This window comes from Nelumbo nucifera, chromosome 8 (genome assembly GCF_055504915.1).
Source record: "Nelumbo nucifera cultivar China Antique chromosome 8, China Antique-T2T, whole genome shotgun sequence".
Lineage (NCBI taxonomy): Eukaryota > Viridiplantae > Streptophyta > Magnoliopsida > Proteales > Nelumbonaceae > Nelumbo > Nelumbo nucifera.
The window spans coordinates 54,127,129-54,146,434 of record NC_142656.1 but is presented as its reverse complement, the minus strand read 5'-3'; the positions used below and the strand labels follow the sequence as shown (position 1 = coordinate 54,146,434).

General features: G+C 37.7%; 1 protein-coding gene across 1 annotated transcript; it reads right to left on the bottom strand.

The window, feature by feature from the left end:
- Positions 1–2,840: 2,840 nt before the first annotated feature.
- On the bottom strand, positions 2,841–9,275 carry LOC104601621 (methyl-CpG-binding domain-containing protein 2-like). Its single transcript, XM_010265033.3, has 6 exons — positions 9,139–9,275; positions 8,487–8,578; positions 6,645–7,272; positions 4,563–4,616; positions 4,152–4,333; positions 2,841–3,304 (listed from the first exon to the last, which is right to left on the bottom strand). The coding sequence occupies exons 3-6, from the start codon at positions 7,250–7,252 to the stop codon at positions 3,066–3,068; spliced, it is 1,083 nt and encodes a 360-aa protein (XP_010263335.1). The 5' UTR covers positions 7,253–7,272; positions 8,487–8,578; positions 9,139–9,275; the 3' UTR covers positions 2,841–3,065.
- Between the last annotated feature and the right edge of the window lie 10,031 nt (positions 9,276–19,306).

The following is a 19,306-nucleotide window of genomic DNA, read 5'->3' as shown; positions in this document are numbered from 1 at the left end:
GAAAACAATTGTGAAAACTGGATTAAAGTAAATCTGGAAAATCTAGATCTGGGAAAACTGGATTAAAGTAAATCTGCGAAATCTGGATTAATGCAAAATTTGGATCAAAAAAATCTACGAAAATTGGATCTAATAAAATCTGGATTAAAGTACATCTAGATCTGTGAAAATTGGATTAAAGTAAATTTGTGAAAATTGGATCTGGGATACATCTGCGAAAACTGGATCAAGGAAATCTACAAAAAACTAGATCTGGGAAAAACTGGATTAAAGTACATCTAGATCTATGAAAACTGGATTAAAGTAAATCTGTGAAATCTAGATCTAGGATAATTCTGCGAAAACTGGATCTGGGAAATCTACGAAAACTAGATTTGGGAAAAATTGGCTTAAAGTACATCTAAATCTATGAAAACTGGATTAAAGTAAATCTGTGAAATCTAGATTTGGGATAAATCTACGAAAACTGGATCTGGTAAATCTACAAAAACTAGATCTGGGAAAATCTGGATTAAAGTACACCTGGATCTGGGAAATCTGCGAAAATTGGGTTCGAGTAAATCTTTAAAAAACTGGATCTGGGATAAATCTGCAAAAACTGGATCTGGGAAAATCTGGATTAAAGTACATATGGATATGGGAAATCTACGAAAACCGGGTTCGAGTAAATCTGTAAAAACTGGATCTAGGATAAATCTGGGAAATCTACGAAAACTAGATCTGGGAAAATCTGGATTAAAGTACATCTGGATCTAGGAAATCTACGAAAAATTGGGTTCAAGTAAATCTTTAAAAACTAGATCTGGGATAAATCTGCAAAAATTGGATCTGGGAAATCTACGAAAACTAGATCTGGGAAAATCTGGATTAAAGTACATCTAGATCTGGGAAATCTGCAAAAACTGGGTTCAAGTAAATCTATAAAAACTGGATCTGGGATAAATCTGTGAAAACTGGATCTGGAAAATCTACGAAAACTAGATATGGGAAAATCTGGATTAAAGTACACCTGGATATGGGAAATCTGCGAAAATTGGGTTCAAGTAAATCTGTAAAACTAGATCTGGGATAAATCTACGAAAACAGGATCTGGGAAATCTACGAAAACTAGATCTGGGAAAATCTAGATTAAAGTACATCTAGATCTGGGAAATCTACGAAAACTAGGTTCAAGTAAATCTGTAAAAACTGGATGTAGGATAAATCTGCGAAAACTAGATCTGGGAAATCTATGAAAACTAGATCTGGGAAAATCTACAAAAACTAGATCTATGAAACTGGATTAAAGTAAATCTATAAAATCTGGATCTGCATAAGTCTCCGAAAAACTGGATTGAAGTAAATCTGTGAACACTAGACCTGGGACAAAACTGTGAAAACTAGACGAAGTAAATCTGCGAAATTTGGATTAATGCAAAATCTGGATTTGGGAAAATCTAGCTTAAAGTACATCTGAATCTACGAAAACTGGATGAAAGTAAATCTATCACTAAGAAAAACATGTTAGAGACAAACAAATCAATCACAAAACACCAACAAGTATTCTTTAGCTGTTTTTTTCTTTTTTCTTTTAGTTGTGTTTTTACCTCTTTTCCTCCGTTATTTTTCATCAAACTGCATGGGTGTTTACTGTCTTTGAATATTGCTATAAATTTTCTGTTGAATCTTTATGCTCTTTTGTTCACTGTCGTAGTAAGTTAGATCGTGTCTTTTGGTGCATTTGATTTAGCTCTGTTTAACTCAGTGTGCCTACAAAAGAATTTTGGTTATTACCGAATGATAAGATTAGTTAGCATGGGTATTTTAATTTTTGTTGAACAGTGAACTATTAATACGAGTGTTCTAGCTTCTGTTTTTTCTTTCACCTTATTTTCATTTTTATTTCCTTGTTATTCTTACTTTTTCTCAATTTTTTTTATCTTCACGTTGCATGGCCTTTTTGGATAAGGAAAAAGGGTTTGTTCTAGCTTGTTAAAATAATTGCTAGGGTGTATGCTCACTAGGGTAGTGATCGGTTATGTCTCTCATCAAGTTTATTTATGCTGGATAATGTGTTCCACACCTTCATTTAATTCAGATTATCAGTTTTCCTTAATCTGTATTTAATGGATTTCAGCATCCCATGTGAGCCCCACTTTTGGACCCAGGAGAGGAATGCCTAACCCCTTCCCTCTCCCCTCCAAGACCTACCCGGAATGGTTCAACCGGTGCCTTGGGCTGCGGGAGTCACTATTAAACCGAGCATGCTTTCCGATGTCGATCTCGGAGGTCCCATCACCTCCAATCCCATGTTTGATGGGTGGCGACTCCATATCCAGCCCAAGTGGCAAGTGAGCCGTTTTCTGACGCTCACAATTTGTATATTGTAATACTCCGGAGTGCAGAGTAGAAAAAGAAACTGTAATATGTTTTTCAATTTAATAAAAAGCTAAATTCTCTTTTGCTGATAAAAAAAAAAGTATCTAAACAAGCTTATTTCTAAATTATTTACTCTCTCTCATCCTAAGCCCTCCCACAGCAACCCATCTTAACACATGGTAGATGATGGATGTCCATACAATACAACTCATCATCCAGCATTCCAGCCTATACTAAACACAAAATTTTGCAAAGTTCCTATGAAGTAAAAAAATAAACAAACCAAGACAAAAGAAGAAAAACAAATGTGGCAGTTGAGTCTATCGTTGCATATTTATCCCATAATCAATGAACAAGCCTTTAGCGTTAATCCACGATAATATATGCTAAAGATTTTACTCAGAACATCAGGCGTGTTATGATATACATCACTACATAATCATCCACACCAAGACCATCAACAGAGTGAACAGACACAATAAACAAAACAAGGAAACATATGATACTGAATTATATATGAACCAAAACTTTTGTTTTTTTATATATAAATTCCTTCTACACCAAGGATACTGCAGTTAACCAACCTTGCAAGGCCACGCCCAAAGCACCCTCAACCCCACATGTCACTGTCACTTTTCTTTTCTTTTCAAAACAAAAGGTCCATTTAAGAACAAGGTAAAAAGAGATAAGATATAATGAATTAAAACTTACAGACTGAGATCAGTGGTGCCACTTTTTAATCTTTCTGGTTCTTCTGTCTTGAACTGACAATCATACAATGGACTATTTCCATATATATCTTTAGATAGTGATTTTGTTGTCCGCTTCTTTGTTGGTCGAGCTTCAGGATCAAAAATAGGAACCTCTACGTAAGGAGTTGAAAGCCCCGGTCCACCAAGTTGCAACTCTGGAGAATCGGCAGGATCCGCCCACGATAGTGGGTTAACTGCAGTAGAATAACATATATGGACCTTGTCAACAAGAAGACATTTGAGTACCATTTGAACAATTAAGGTTCTAAAGTTATCTTCGAAGATGCACGTTTGAGTACCATCCACACCAGAGATACCTTGTACTTTAAACCAAATAGCATGCCTAACCATATGATTCAATTCATTCTTATAGACAGTGAAGAGTCAAGAGAGTAAACCAACTTTCCAAGAGTTGAGTGTATTGATTGGAACTAAAAAACATGTTGTGCACAGATAGCCCATCCCAAGCTCGAGGATTAGAGAAAAGCCTGGTAAACCAACCAATTTCTCTTGGTTTCACTGAATCCAGACACAAACAACATTCCACCCCCATGAGGAGATGCCCATTTTAGGAAAATTTTCCACTCAAATCACAATGATTTAAAGGTTAAAAATAGTCTACAATAGAATTATCAAAAAAAAGTCTACAATAGAAAGGTGCACATAAGCCAAGGAAAATGAAGGGGGGGAAAGAATATGACTGAGGAATAACAGCAATCCAGTATATCCCATAGCCATCCCATTAGCCCTATACCATGATTAACGATTAACTTAAATCAGATAAGCATTTCAGAACACAACTTGGTTTAATTTAATGTAAATTCACCAACAATGTTGTGTATCATGCAATCTTCTATTAAACCAGAAAAACAAACTGAAGTTAATTCAGTCAGATAGATGGGTTTCAATCTAAGGGTTTTATGGATGATAAGTTCTAAAGAAGTTCTATTATATCAAGCTGGGCCAAAACTAAAGGAATTTTAATAAATAAATTATGTTCTCCAGTAGGTACTCATAATTATGGTTAGTTTCTTCACGCACCATCTGTAGGTTCAAGAGGACTTGAAATTCCAAGACCAGAGCCATCATATGAAGGTGCCACCCGTGGGGGGCCTGGGGGCCGCTTTCTTACATAGTTTTCTTGTAATGGTTTTGGGATTTGGAATGAAAATTGTGACATAGTCACCCCAGCATCAGTATACTCTGGGTGTTCAAGTAAATATCTGCACAAACCAGAAACATGTAAAACAAATGTCAAGGAAAGACAGAAAACCAACATTTTCCTATTACAACATTTACTTTTTATCACCTTTAGTTATGGTCACCCCACAATGAGCATACTCCTAATATTCTTAGTTTTTATTTTATTCATGATCTTCTGAAGAACAAAAACCAAGAAGGGAGGGACAGGAAAAAGTCATTTTTTCAGTTATTGTCATGGAGTACATGTACCTCTGGATCTCCACCATGGACCGGAGTCTCTTTCCTGATGGTGCAACATAATAACTGAAAACATTTAAAGAGAAATCAAAATATTGTTGTGATTTGATGAATCCACAAAATATAAAATGTATCATCAGTTATCAAAAAGGGTCATGGATCATCAATTTCTTAATAGGATGTCTAGTGAATTTCCAAAATTATATATGTGGATTAACAATATATAGATTCAACAAGAGGAATGAAATCATATTACAACATCAGTTGCAGGACATGGTAGCACCCAGGACTGGAATAGATTTTTTTTATACAAGAGAGACACAATCCGAGAAAAAGAACCAACTAAAGAATCTACAAAGAAAGATGTAGTCCAACTCCAACGAATGCAAACTATTTGTGTTGATTGAACATTGATGACCCTCAATGGCTACCCATCCGCAGCTTAATCGCCCTCCCTATGAACATGATGATAGCTAATTCTTAAACACAGCATAATAATCATAGAAAATGACATAATAAACTATTTACTGCACAGTCAGGAGTAATTGACAATATGTTCCAATTCATTAAATGCAACACTTAATCGCTGTTATGTGCCTATAGGTTCTGAACAAGTGGGCTGTTAGTGGGTCCATGGGGTCAGGTATTAGAGATTTAGGTTCTCAAATGTATGGAGCTGGCAGGGTGGGGGGCACATCTGGGTAAACTAGTGTGAGCCATTTACGTGTAAGAGGCTTGGAATGGTTGGTCACATAAGAGTAGGGATGTATGAGGGTTACTCCCTTGAGGAATGCTATGAAGTTATCTAATTACACTTTCATTGGAGGTTATCCACTTTACTCCTAGTCCAGGAGGCCAGTTACTCTCAAAGCAAACTACTCTCTTTTCTACATTTTACATTTTGATTCTATTTTCTCAGTTAATGTCCAAGCAGGAACGTAACACACACTCAAAAAAAAAATATTGATCCTTTTCATGCACATCCACTTTTTCCATTAATGACATTGATCCAAAATAAAAGTAATGCAGAATTTAACAACTGATTTTTTGACTTTCTCTAGCAGACTGATATCCAGATCATTCATTCTTTTCCGCCTGGATCAGGTATTAGTTGTTCTGTTCTTGATTCTTTGGTAGAAATTTGCTATTTGCTATCCTATTTGCAAGAACTAAGGCTTCAGGTATTTGAAAAATCTATTTTTGTTCATTTCAAAAGCTAATAGACTATTACTAACATACAAATAGCAACAATAGGTAATTTAGAAATTGATAAACCGTTACAAAGGCACAAGACAAACCACTGAGTTCAAGGTACATACAAATAGCAACAATAGGTAATTTAGAAATCAATTTTTAAAAAGGCGTGCACTTCATCTAAGGCACAATGCACACCAAGCACACGCCTTTCTGAAAGGAGCTACACCTGGGTTCAAGTAAGGTACATGTCTTGCCTATGCACCTAGGCAAGCATTCTTAAACACTGCTTAAACCTCAAACCTTGAGGATTACACCTCATCCATCTAAAGGTCCTGGTGCCTTACCTCATGGCTGTGTTTTTAAACATTGCTTGATACCTTTGTCTCTTCTTTATAAAAATTCATCTTTCAAAAAAAAAAAAAACTGCTTGATTACCTGTAAAGAGACTCAAAGCAACATGGTTTGGCAGCTATTTCAATCTTATATCAAAGACAAATTCCTTGTATACAAGGTATGAAGAAATCTGAATATTTTACTCCAATAGGAATATCCACTTTCAGCAAACAGCAAATAAAAGTAGTTGTGAGTTTATCATCCAAACAAAGTTTGACCAAAGTTCTACAAATCCATTCCAAATTTTTTTAATGATTTTTAAATAAACAAAATAAGTTAGACTGAATATAGAGTTAAGTTTTATGCATATTAAGGAATATTTGTTCACTTGCAATTATTATCAGTACCTGATCAGAGTTGTATTACATCAAAAGAACTGCACAGTACAAGGACTAGTAGAGGAAAAGAACATTAAAAAAAACAGAGAGGTTGAAACCCTTGTCCAAATAAGAGAACTTTGAAAAAGAACTAAGAAGAAAAATGAAAATGAGAAGGTATACATACATATCAGCAAACCTGGTGCTCCCTTCACCTCTGATCCTAAGGAGCCGTTCCCATCCAGGAGGGGGCTGTGCAATATTAGGTTTGTCAATTGCCCAAAGCCTGCTTCCATCTTGGGAGATATCTGTTGGATCATCACAAGTTATACCAGGACGCCATGCACAAGCTGTTTCACACACAAAAGGGTTCTGCAAAATAGTTTCACGTATTTCTTCATATTTTTCCTTAGTTGGGATAAGCCTCCATTTAAAACAGTTAGCACACTGGACAGTAAATGCCCCTACAGAGGGCAAAATTCTCGAAGGTGGGTTTGGTTTTGTGTAAATAGACAAAGGTTGAAGTTGATAACCATCAAGGTCAGCGTCATTAGCCAGTTCACTTTGATCTGTATCAGTGACCTCAGGATTATAAACCACTAACTGGTTTGAAGTATTTCCATTAAACTGGTCATATTCATCCTCTAGGAATTGCACATCATCTTCTTCCTCTCCCTCCAAGGGAGAATAATACCCAGGTTGCTGAATAGTGTCATCCAAGTGACTTAAGGAGCTAGACTCAGTCAGTTCATTCTCCTTTAACTTTGGGGGAGCATCACCATGAAATGTTTGCATCTGAATAGACCTTTAGTAATCTGCAAATATCGATGATATCATGATAAATAGCATGTATTGATAGTTCGTAAACCTTCTACCACAAGCTATGGTTTTGTGGAGAAATAAATAAACAGATGAGCAAGTCTAGGGATGGCAATTTTCCCCATTTCCCCGGGGATCCGCCCCGAATGGGGCGGGGATGGGGATGATTTTCCCCCCTTGCAGGGACGAGGATGGGGAAATTTTCATCCCCGTTAGAGGGGACGGGGCAGGGATGGGGAGAGCACTCCCCGCCCCATGGGATCCCCACTAGTATATATGTATTTATGTATTCATATGTTATATATGTATATATATACACATACATCTATATGTTAATATTTTTAAAATATGGTTGAATATATTTGAATCTTTTCTAATAGGATTGTAATTTTTAATTATTTTATTTTTATTTTTTTAAATAAAATAAAAAACAAAAACAAAATTATTAACATTATACAAAATCACAAGGAGTGGAGATCCCTACGGGGATGGGGACGGGGATGGGGAGAGGCTCCCCGTTGCCATTCCTAAGCAAGGCACAATACAAAAGTCAAGTCTTCTGTCCAAGCAATTGGAATTCATTTATCAATCCTTTCCTCAAAAGGCTACTACCATCACAAAAAATAAAATAAAACAAAAGAGAATAGAAAGAAAGGGGGAAGGAGTAAGGAGCAGGCCGAAAAGGAGTAAAGGAAATGGGTTGGAATAGTAAGCCATGATTTGGAGAATAACAATTTAACAATGCATATTGCCCTTGAGGTGAAACAGGATTTATCTCTCTGACAACAGATAGTTGGTCAAAACTTTGTTAATTTGAGTATTTTTCACCATTGCCTAACGGCAACTAAACCATCCAGATAAGTGACTTAACGCGTACCACCCTAGAACACAATTCATCAATAAGTTGTTGCATTGCTTGTTCTGTAGCATATATAATCACAATGGAGCATCCATCTCTTGTTGATCTTCACTGCGCTTGCTACGGCATGAGACTTCAAGCCATCTAAACTGATCTACACAATTGGATGTAAAGCAGCCCGCACCACACACACGCACACAAGAAAAATAAAAAATAAAAAAACTAGAAATAACAGAAGAGCTTAAGAAGCAACGCATTTCGATCCTAAACGTCATAACAAACAGGTAGGAACCGATCTATAATAACACTTCATACCAAATCCATGGCGTTCAAAGTTCAAGAGAAACTAACCTTTTGACTATATAAACAGACTTATCTTGAATCGAACAATACTAACTACCATGCCACGGATATCTAATCTTCCAGCATTTCTTGTTCAATCCCTGAAAAAAGAAATAAATCTATCACATTCAATGCAACAGACACGAAAACCCAAAAGAAAACAGAACCAAACGATAGAAACAGATCGCCCTGAACATGTATGGAGTTGTCTAGACTTCGGCTAATAAATATATAAAACTAACCAACAAATTCCCAGATAAAAGAACAATGGACATGGCGATAGATAAAAGCTGAACACACCCGATGCATTGGAAAAGAGACGAAAGAAATACAAGAAAGGTCCGATCCCCATGAGAATGTTGAAAAACAATGAGATCCAAAAGCTGAAACTATACGGAAAAAAAAAAAATCATAAAATCTGAACATTCAGCATGCGAACCAAAATCCAAACCAAAGCCGCCAAATCTTCGTTTGAATTGCATATTCAAGTTCAGACCTTAAAAACCAATCTAACTACACCATTATCTTTTTCTTCAGAAAAACAAAACCCAAACCATCAACAGCTCCAAAACGGTAAAACCCCGGTGAAATCCAAAACCAACGAGCCGGAGACGACTATTTCCATCTAGCATCCGGCACCCATGGAAATTTCAGAAAATACCGCTTCGTCTCCGCACAGTTCTGAAACAACGAGCCTTGCTTCGTTCTGCTCGCAGAAAGGAAAAAAGAGAGACACCGCAACAGAACAGAAGCCAAGAAGCCTTCTTTCTTCACCTAAATAAAACGAATTTTTGTATTAAAATACGTATCCAGAATATAAAGTTATTCAAATACCCCTGATATTTTTATGTAATAACGAATCTGGTAATATCGCCGAAAGTACGTTATAATGGAGGAAGCAAAAGCCGGAGACCCACAGCAGAAGGTTGAACTTCAAACTTTATTATCCCAAAGTACGGTATCTAAAATTCTAAATTTGGTAATACAATAAAGGACCTCAGCAATGAATCTTTCCGTTAGATTCATAAAAGATTTACTTTCGCCTTCTTCCGGTACTTTCTTTAGATGATATCACTTGTTTTTATTGTTATATTGAGCTGTATTTGGTTGCAGCGCAAATAAATGCATTTTTTAATAGAAAGATGATTTCATTAAACAGGAGAATAAAGGGAAATATGGACCAACAAACAAACCAAAACAACACAACACCAAATTAGAAGAAAACAAGCTAAGATAAGCAAAGACACAAAGAAAACACTAACCCAAGGAATCTAAAACAGACACGAACCAAAAGGGGAAACTAACTATTCACCATCTAATAAAAACAGTTATAATCCCGTTGGCTCACTTTGGAAGGAGTATAGCGACAATATTTGCTTCCTAGGATCCACATGAAACTCATAACCAAATCTTCACAAAATTTTACAATATCGTCCTTTAAAAAACCCAAGTCTTGCTTGACCATTTGCCATTGAACCATTCAAAAGAGAAACAAAATTTCACAACGCAACTTGTTGTGACCCAACCTTTTTTGTAAGCTTAATAGCTTCAACAAGAGTGAGAGCTTCTACAACTAAAGAAGAACCAGAAAGATTTTATCCGCATCCAACCAATCAACAAACTCTTTTCTGCATCCCTTGCCAAAAACCCACAAGCAGCTTTATTTGGCAACAAAAAAACACCACCTACATTTACCTTGAAAAAGCCCACTTTTGGAGGAGATAGTGTTGTTAAGCGGACTGGATTTGGTAAAATACGATCTAATCCAATATTGGGCCATTTATAAATGGACTGGACCAAATCCATACAAACCAAGTCCGATATGGTCCAAATAAAATGGAAATGGACCGGATTGGGTCCAATCCAATCTAAATTGAATCAAACACTAAGATAACATGAGAAATCTAGAAAATATATAAAAATAGCACTTTGATAAAAAAAAAAAAAGGACTTCGGTAAAATGCAAATGGACCGGATTGGGTCCAATCCAATCCAAAATGAATGAATAAAAGTACTTTTGTAAAAGTCCTTTCATGACAAAAGTACTTCCGCACAAGTGATTTTATAAAAGTATTTTCATAAAAGTGTATTCGTGAAAGTACTTTTATAAAAGTGTTTTCACGTAAAAGTACTTTTGTAAATGTGCTTTCATAAAAGTACTTTTGTAAAAGTGCTTTCATAAAAGTACTTTTCATAAAATTACTTTTATAAAAGTACGTTTCTAAAAATGCTTTTATAAAAATGTTTTCATAAAAGTGCTTTCATAAAATTACTTTTATAAAAGTACTTTTGTAAAAGTGCTTTCGTAAAAGTGTTCATAAAAGTGCTTCCATGAAAGTGCTTTCATAAAAGTGTTTTTATGTCAGCTTCAGTTTTGATCAGTTTCAAATTAGACAAGGATTTGGCCTCGTGATCAGATTATTAGGAATATGGTTTAGGTTCAATTCAGACTAATAAGAATATGGACCAATTTGTTTTGGATTAGCCCAATCCAATAATTATAATGGACGATCCAAATCCAATTTGATAAGGTTTGGATCAGTTTGGACTCAATCGAAAGTCGGTCCATTGACACCCCTAGGAGGAGAACAAGCCTCCTAAAAATCCTTGCCTCTACTAATGGAGAAGCTTTCCCACCCTTGATGCAAGGGCAAAGACCTCTTTGTTCTCAATTTGTTTATTCAATGAATGACCAAGAGAGGATTAACGATTTAGTTTTCAAAATAAAATGTATTTCTATCCTTCTAAATTTCCCATCAATAAATAGAAAAATTAACAGGAACATGCTCAAACCAATTAATAAAGGGCCTACAATTCAATATCAAATATGTTCTTAGGCTCATCCAGAACCAAGCCAAATACATCTACCTCTATCATAGAAAAAGAAAATGCTTTTTCTTTGGGTCAATTGGAAGGTGCCATATGGTTAATTAGCACCTTCTCAATTTGAGCCTGACCCTTTACCCACACACCATTGCCATTCTTTAATTTAATAATTTTGTTCTTTGCTCTTCTCCTCACGGTAGCGTTGTGAAAAAAAAAAATCTTGTACTTTTATCCTCATACTTTAACCAATTGACTCTAGACTTCTAAGCCTACATATTTTCCTCCCTATGTAGCAAGGTATGTAACTCCTCCAATCTTTCAGAATTAGCACCATTAAAGTTAGATCCCCCATTTCCTCTTCTCCCCCTTTCTTGAATTCTTATTTACTCCAATTCCTAAGTACAGAGCTTAGCTTGTAACACGAGCCAGGCTTGGATTTTCAGTCCTCAGGCCCAAGAAGTCGGGCTTTTTGATTTCTCAGGCCAGGCTCGGGCCTAGCCCTTAGGTAGCCCGAACGTGGCCCAATTATATATATATATATATATATATTGTGTGTGTGCATGTAAATGTTGCATACATATTTACATATATATACATACATATTTGTATATATAACATTTGTATAGAAATTTTGCATACATACATAAATATATGGATATATATATATATATATGCATAAATACATTTATATATGTATAATTTTAAAGTGGGTTCATTGACCAACCGAAACCCAGATTAGGCCTGAGCCCAACCCGAGTGCATCAAATTACATGGCAGGTTGGGCTCGGGTTGGGAAAATTGGGCTTGACCTCGGGCTCAAGCCTTAAGCCCAAATTTAAGAGGCGGGCCTGGGTTGACCATAAACCCAGCCCAACCTACCCAACTTGCACCCCTATTTGCCACTCTAGTTATCTTTTTATAGAAGATTTGTTTCTTTTCCTTTGCTACCTCTCCATAAACAAAAGAACACCACCAAGGGACCCTAAAATTGTGATGGTGAGGATCAACTAAACAAGCCCTTTTGCTCCTATAATACAAATTCCGTATCGCCTATTTTGTAGGGAAATGCACAACACAACACCAGTCCTCTATTTGGGGGCATTTGAACCCGTGTAAATCTTCTTCAAACATTGATCTGAAATTAATTTTTTATTTATCAATCCCCCTAGAAACTTTCTTGAACAAGAACTCCTATTGTAGAGAAAACACAACCTACCGAATTTGTTTTTTCAAATTTAGGAGACAAAATTCCAAAATTTTCCTTTCTAAAAGAATGCAACTCACCATCACAATTTAAGGGTGTGCTAACAACTAAAAACCTTACCTCCAAGAGACCCATTTTTTTATCCAAGAGATCCTTAACCACCTTATCCCCAACAACTAAAACCTTACCTCCACAAAGGGATTTTTTTTATTGGAGGTTTCTTATATTTAAATCAGTCACAATCCCATAGGGTAAACTACCTTAGATGAATGCAGACAAAACTTTTGACAACCCTTGAAAGGCAATTTTAAATGGTGATTTTCTCCAATGTTTGGAAAGGCAATTTTAGTGTTGAAATAGCTCATGACTTCCCACTCTATGTCCTCATTTGGTAGCATATTCTTATAAGGTTTGGCATAACTACTCAGGTTGTTCTCCCTTGATTCTAAACATTAACCTTATAGTTTAAATATTTTTTTATATGAGGGTTTAGGGTTAACAAACCAGAACCTGCTCCAAAATCTAATTCATCAACTCATTCCAAAGTTTTCTCCTATTCATACATGGTAACAACTTCAACCTGCTTTGTTTTTTTCATGAATTTTTCATTTTCCCACCAAACTATAAACCTCGTTTAACAAATTACCCAGAACCAAACTAATGGATTCAAAAGTTATTCCCTTATTGGAATTTACTAGCATTAGGCCTACAACTATGCTACTTGATTTGGTATTTCTTCAATGGCAAGTTTCAACCTTTACCTCTTTTGGTTAGCTATCTCAATTTGAACCCTCTCCACTCTATTCCCTATGACCAAAAAAGGTAATATTTGTGCCTACCATATTATTGCCTCCTTAAAGCCAAATTCCTTTTTGATCAAAAACTTGGACCTTGTCGAAAAACATCATTAGAAAAGCCAACAAACCCAACTTCCTATTAAACCTCCTAGTGCTTCCATCTTCCACCACACTAGTACCTCCATCTTCTAAGAATAGTTGCCTTTTAACAAGGAAACACCGACTTCTCTTTACTAGTTTAGCAATATTCCCTTCCCATTTCAGTTTTAATGATTTGTAATGTTTATTCTTGTCTTATTACCGCCTCCTTGAAGACAATTCCTCTCTAACTGAAAATTTGGACCTTGTTAGAAAATCTTCACTAGAGAAACCAACAAATCAAACTTCCAATTGAACCTACCAGTACTTCCATCTTCCATTACACTAGTACCTCCATCTTCTAAGAATAGTTGCCTTTTAACTAGGAAGCACACACTACTACTCTAGACTGGTTCAGCAATATCTTCTTCCTATTTTAATTTTGATGATTTATCCTTCATTTTACCTCTCTTATTAGGTTATTTCCTTTCTCCTTGAATACTAACCACACTCATTCCTTAGCTTTTAACCATGGCCCATAAACACTAGGACCCTCAAAATCTTCCATCATCCATTTATCCATTTTTTGAATTAAGAGCTCCACCTCTTTTGTTATTAAATATTTTTATCTACACAACTCTTTTCATTGTGACCCTACCTTCCACAATTATAACAAAATAGCAAGAGTTTTTTTCATACTTGAAAGGGACCACTCTTCCTTACCATATTCCAAGAATCCCTTATATCGTTTGGTTAGCAATTTTTTGACATTTAACTCACTCTAATACATAGACCAGTATCCTACTTTGGCCTTTTCTTCCTCCTCTTGCACATCCATTATGGATTAATTATAGATTCACCCACTTCCTTAGCCAACATCTCCATAGTCTTTCTCGTTCGGTACTCCATAAGCCCTTCTAATATTCAAATCTAGATAAACTTGGTTACTCTGGGGGTTTTTGATTGGTGCTTGAATGGTGATGAGAAAAAAGATGAACTTGGTTACTCCGGTGAAGGGATCTGGTAAGTGTGCACCTGAGTTTTTGTCCGTAGTTTTGGTGGTGTGCCACTTCCCTTCCAGCAAATCTGTTGGAGGGAAGCGAAGATGGGAAGCTTTCAATTGGTACCGAAGAGTGGAGAATGAAGGCTGGGCAAGGGTCAATCTCTCCTATAGTGATGCGGCGGCAACAAGTGCTTGGCCTACTTTTGGGTCGTCAAAGGTGAAGATGATTGGCGGTAAAAGGGTGGTAGTTACAGACCCTTAGGTGGTGAATGCAAGAAGGGAGTTCTTGTGGAATTGTTTGGTGGGAAAGTTCCGATGGGGGAAGGGAACTAGGGAGGTGGAGATGTGGGCAAACAGGCAATGGAGGGAGGTGGGGGAGTGAAAGTGAAGAGAATGACAGACGACCTCTTCCTTTTTATCTGTCTGTTGAGAGCTGATGCGGAATGGGTGTTAAGAAATGAGCCTTAGTAGTTGGAAAGAAACCCCCTATTGTGGGGTCTTCATAGAGATAGATGATTCTCCTCTAGAGATTGCGACTTGTGAATGGGTAAGAATGAAAGTTTGTAGGGGTGATCAAATTCTGAGCAAGATCAAAGTGGTGGTGGGGGAAGTGTTGTTCACTGTCCAGATTTGGCAAGAGATGTTGTCGTCTAATTGAAGATGGAGAGGGGGAGAAGAGTTGCCTTGGAACGTTCAGATAGAAGAGAACGGGCTTTCAGATTGTACCAAGACTTGGGTCTTGGAAGATGCTGGCGAAAGTGTTATTCCCCGTATGTTTGAAGAGGTGTGAAGTCAGAAGATTTGTACACGATCAATCTCTCTGACAGTCGGTGGTAGAGAAGTACCTGCAAATCTTAGATTTCTTATGAGCCATCCAATTTCAGTGACAACGAAGGTTCCAAATGGGCTCGATCAGGAAGCCAATGGAAAGGAAGTTTGAATTTCAAACCTAGGTGACAATGGGCAGACCTTGGGAGTGGATGCCATTAAAGGCTTGATCAAAGAGTGTCTGGCCAAGCTACAACTTGCACCTAGGGAGGGTCGTGCGTCAAATATTCAAATCATGGACCACTACCCCCCTCTTCTCAACTCACATGTGGCCCATGGCAACTTAGATGATGATTCTGGGACTAGGTCACCCTTTCCAACCTAGTCGGGTTTATCTTCCTTTAACTCAGATGTTGGGCCTAGGCCCAAAGCAAATACTGAGCCCAGGTCCCCCCTAGTCGAAGGGTGCAGACGAACTTTGATCTCAGAACCCCTGGTTGGTTTAGCCAACCGTTTACGGGTTTAGGGGCCACTCAAGGTTCTCAGGACCAACATTTAAATACTCTATGATGGAAGAAGAAGGGTGGGAGGGGGGACTTTGGACCTCCACTCACCTGAAATGAAGCCTATGACCCTCCGACTGCTTTTACCGAGGCAAGGTCTCAGTTGGAGTCCAACAAGTTTGCCGGGCTACGAGTGGAAGATAAGTTGATTGAGGTGGATCCGATTGCAATGGTGGCTTCATATTCTCAGGCCAAAGGTGGTGGAGGTGAGCAAGAGGGTGCCGGTTCATAGGTGGAAGGTAGCAAGCTTTGTGCTGCTAATGTGGGTGTTGAAATGGAAGGGCAAATGCAGAAGATCAGCAGTTTGATAGTGGTTCAGCCGAGTCAGTAGGGGAGCAATCAGTGAGTACATGTGCTTCTTCCAAGGTTTCTTCTAAGATGCTGGGTTTGGGAAAGTTTCTAGGGATTTAATTAGGAGGGTTTGAAGAGACAATCAAATATTTGGAGGGATTAGAGCAAAGAATGCTTCTGGATAGGGGAAAGCTACAGCAAAGAAGGGGATAACAAATCTAAGAGAAGCAGAGAAATGATGTGATTGATTTGGGGCTTAAATGACAAAGAAGGCAGTAGTGAGGAGAGTGTGAGGGAGGAGAAAGGCTTGAGTGCCAAGCTTTCCTTTGCTTTAGTGATATGTAATGGAGTTAAAGTTACTCTCTTGGAACGTTAGGGGTTTGGGGTCGGGGAGAAGGAGGCTTGTAGTGTGTGAGTCTGAAGAAGTCAGGGTCAAAAATTGTGTTGCTCCAAGAAACTAATATGGATAGTGTTGAGGCTACAGTGGTTAGAAGCATCTGGGGGGAGGGAGATGTTAGGTGGAGATCAAACTCAACAGTCAGGAGTGCAGGGGGGTTGCTGAGCATGTGGAACCTGACGGTTTAGAGTTTGGTTTCCTATAAGATTGGAAATTTTTTAATTTCCCTTGTCTTTAAGTTTGTAGATGGTAATGTTTGTCAAATTACTAATGTATATGGTCCTAATGATCAAAGCCTGAGGGAGGAGTTGGATGTGGCAAGGGGAAGTTTCTCTTATCCTTGGGTTATTGGTGGGGATTTTAATGTCACTCTGTCTACGGAGGAGAGAAGCTCTAGAGGGAGAAGATCAAGGGATATGGTTTAGTTTGTTGATTTCATTAACAGATTTGAACTTCAAGACTTACCCCTTCACGGTAGTCAATTTACTTGGACCAACAACCAAGATTTGCCTTACCCTTATGAGGTTAGACAGGTTTCTGGTTACTTCTAATTGGGAAGATATCTTTCCAGAGTTTAAGCAGATTGCCCTTCCTAGGCCAATTTCAAACCACATTCCAACTCAGCTGGTTTGTGGTGTCAGATTGAGAGCAAAAGTCCCTTTCAAATTAGAGAATGCCTGGTTTGAGGATGCTACCCTAATTCCTTTGTTGAAGTCTATTTGGGAGGATCTGTCGGTTGTGCATACCAGTTCAATCATTCTAGCAAAGAAATTGGGGACCATCAAAGCAAGACTAAATATTTGGAAATTGGAGAAAAATATGAGTCTAGATGTTGAGAAGTAAGCTCTCCTAAGTACCATAAAGGAAATCGACTTAGCTATTGAATTGGGTCATATTTCTAAGGAGCATAGGCTAAAAAGATCTCAAGCAAAATTGAAGTTTGATAAATTGGCAGTATCAGAAGAAATCAAATGGAGGCAAAGAGCTAAAGTGGCTTGGATTAAAGAGGGGGATAGGAATACACACTTTTTTCACAAAATGGCAAATGGCAGAGATAGAGCCTCTGTAATTACTAGGTTGGAGGGAGAGGGCAGGGTGGGTGTCTCTGAGACTAATATGAAGCTAGTGGCTACTAGCTTTTATAAAAAGTTGTACAAGGAGTCTTGGTTCTTCAGACCTTTTCCTAGATCCCTTTCTTTTAATCAGTTGTGTGATGTGCAATCATTTCTTATTGAAAGATCCTTCACAAATGAGGAAATAAAAGTAGCAATCAAGTTGTTGGTTGATGAGAAGTCTCCATAACCTGATGATCTTACAAATCTTTTCTATATTAAATGTTGGGATGTGGTGAGACAAGACATTCTGAATGTTTTCCAGGACTTCTATGAGAGGGGATCATTGTAGAGAAGTCTGAATACTACCTTTATAACCCTCATTCCAAAGATTGAAGGTGTTGTAAATATTAAGGACTTTAAGCCGATTAGTCTTCAACATAGCTTTTACAAAATCTTAGCTAAAGTGCTTGCTGAGAGAATGAAAGGGGTCCTTGGTAGTGTTATCTCAAATAACCAAAGTGCTTTTGTTCTGGGTAGGCAGGTGTTGGACTCTGTTCTCATTTCCAATGACCTCATTCATTCCAGGAAAAAAGAAGGTTCCCCAAAGCTGATTTGTAAACTTGATATTGAAAAGGCCTATGATCATGTCAACTGGAGATGTGTTGATCTTGTGTTACATCCGATGAATTTGGGCAGAAATGAAGGAATTGGGTTAAAGATTGTATCACCTCTCCAAAGTTCTCGGTCTTGGAGAATGGATAGTCTACAAGCTTCTTTGATAGTTCTAGTGGTCTTAGATAGGGTGACCCCCTGTCTCCTCTTCTATTTATATGTGTAATGGAGATCCTCACTCTATTCTTTAAGAAGGTTGCAGCTTCAAGTGAGTGGGAAGGTTTTGTCATTGCTCCGGGGGAGAGAAGGTGAATATTCTTCAATTTGCAGATGATACGTTGTGCTTTGTGGATGCCTCTCCCTCACAAGTGGAGTTAATCCTTGGGATCTTATCTTGGTCTGAAATGACTACTGGTCTAAAAGTTAATTGGAACAAGTGCCAAATTATCCTAATGGGCTAGGTTTCCAACTTAGCAGATTGTGCTGGTATTTTGGCTTGTCAGATTGAGTCCCTTCCAGTCGAATATTTGGGACTCCCTCTGGGGGTGAGTGGTGGTTCTGCAATTTGGGACCCGGTAATTGAGAGAATGGAAAAAAAGTTGGCCTCTTGGAAGGCAAAATACCTCTCTTTTGAGGGTAGGGTGACTCTGATTAAGAGTAGTCTCTCCAATTGACCCACCTACTTCTTGTCTCTATTCTCTATTCCAAACAAGGTAGCAAATCAGCTTGAAAAGCTTCAAAGGAGTTTTCTTTGGAGAGGCTGGAAGGAGAAGAAAAAAGTGCACTTGTGAGTTGGGAGCAAGTTTACCTCCACAAAGTTGAAGGGGGATTAGGCATAAGGAAGTTGAAATCTTTTAATTCTACTCTCCTCTGCAAGTGGATTTGGAGATTTGTAGCAGAAAATTATGCCTAGTGGAGATCTTTCATTGCTAGCAAATATGGTGTGGATTGGAGTAAATGAAGAATGAGAGACCCTCCTCCCAATTGGGATAACTCTCTATGAAAAGGGATAATGAAGAATTTTTCAACTCCGGTTGCTAGGATCGCAATTAAAGTTAGCAATGGTAGCAGGACCAAATTCTGGAAGGACCCTTGGTGCTCAAATGAACCCCTTGTTGATTCCTTCCCTCTCCTCTTCTAGTGTGCTTTGGATCAAGAGGCTTCAGTTGCAGGGTGCTATAGTGTATCTAGTGGTTCAGTTCTTTGGTCTCTTTCATTTCGAATGAACCTTTTTT

Coding starts and splice junctions, on each gene's coding strand:
- LOC104601621 (XM_010265033.3), bottom strand. CDS start 7,252: ATGCAAACATTTCATGGTGATGCTCCCCCAAAGTTAAAGGAGAATGAA. Junction 4,617..6,644: donor AGCACCAGGTTTGCTGATAT/GTATGTATACCT, acceptor AAATGTTTTCAG/TTATTATGTTGCACCATCAG. Junction 3,305..4,151: donor TCCTCTTGAACCTACAGATG/GTGCGTGAAGAA, acceptor ATTCTACTGCAG/TTAACCCACTATCGTGGGCG.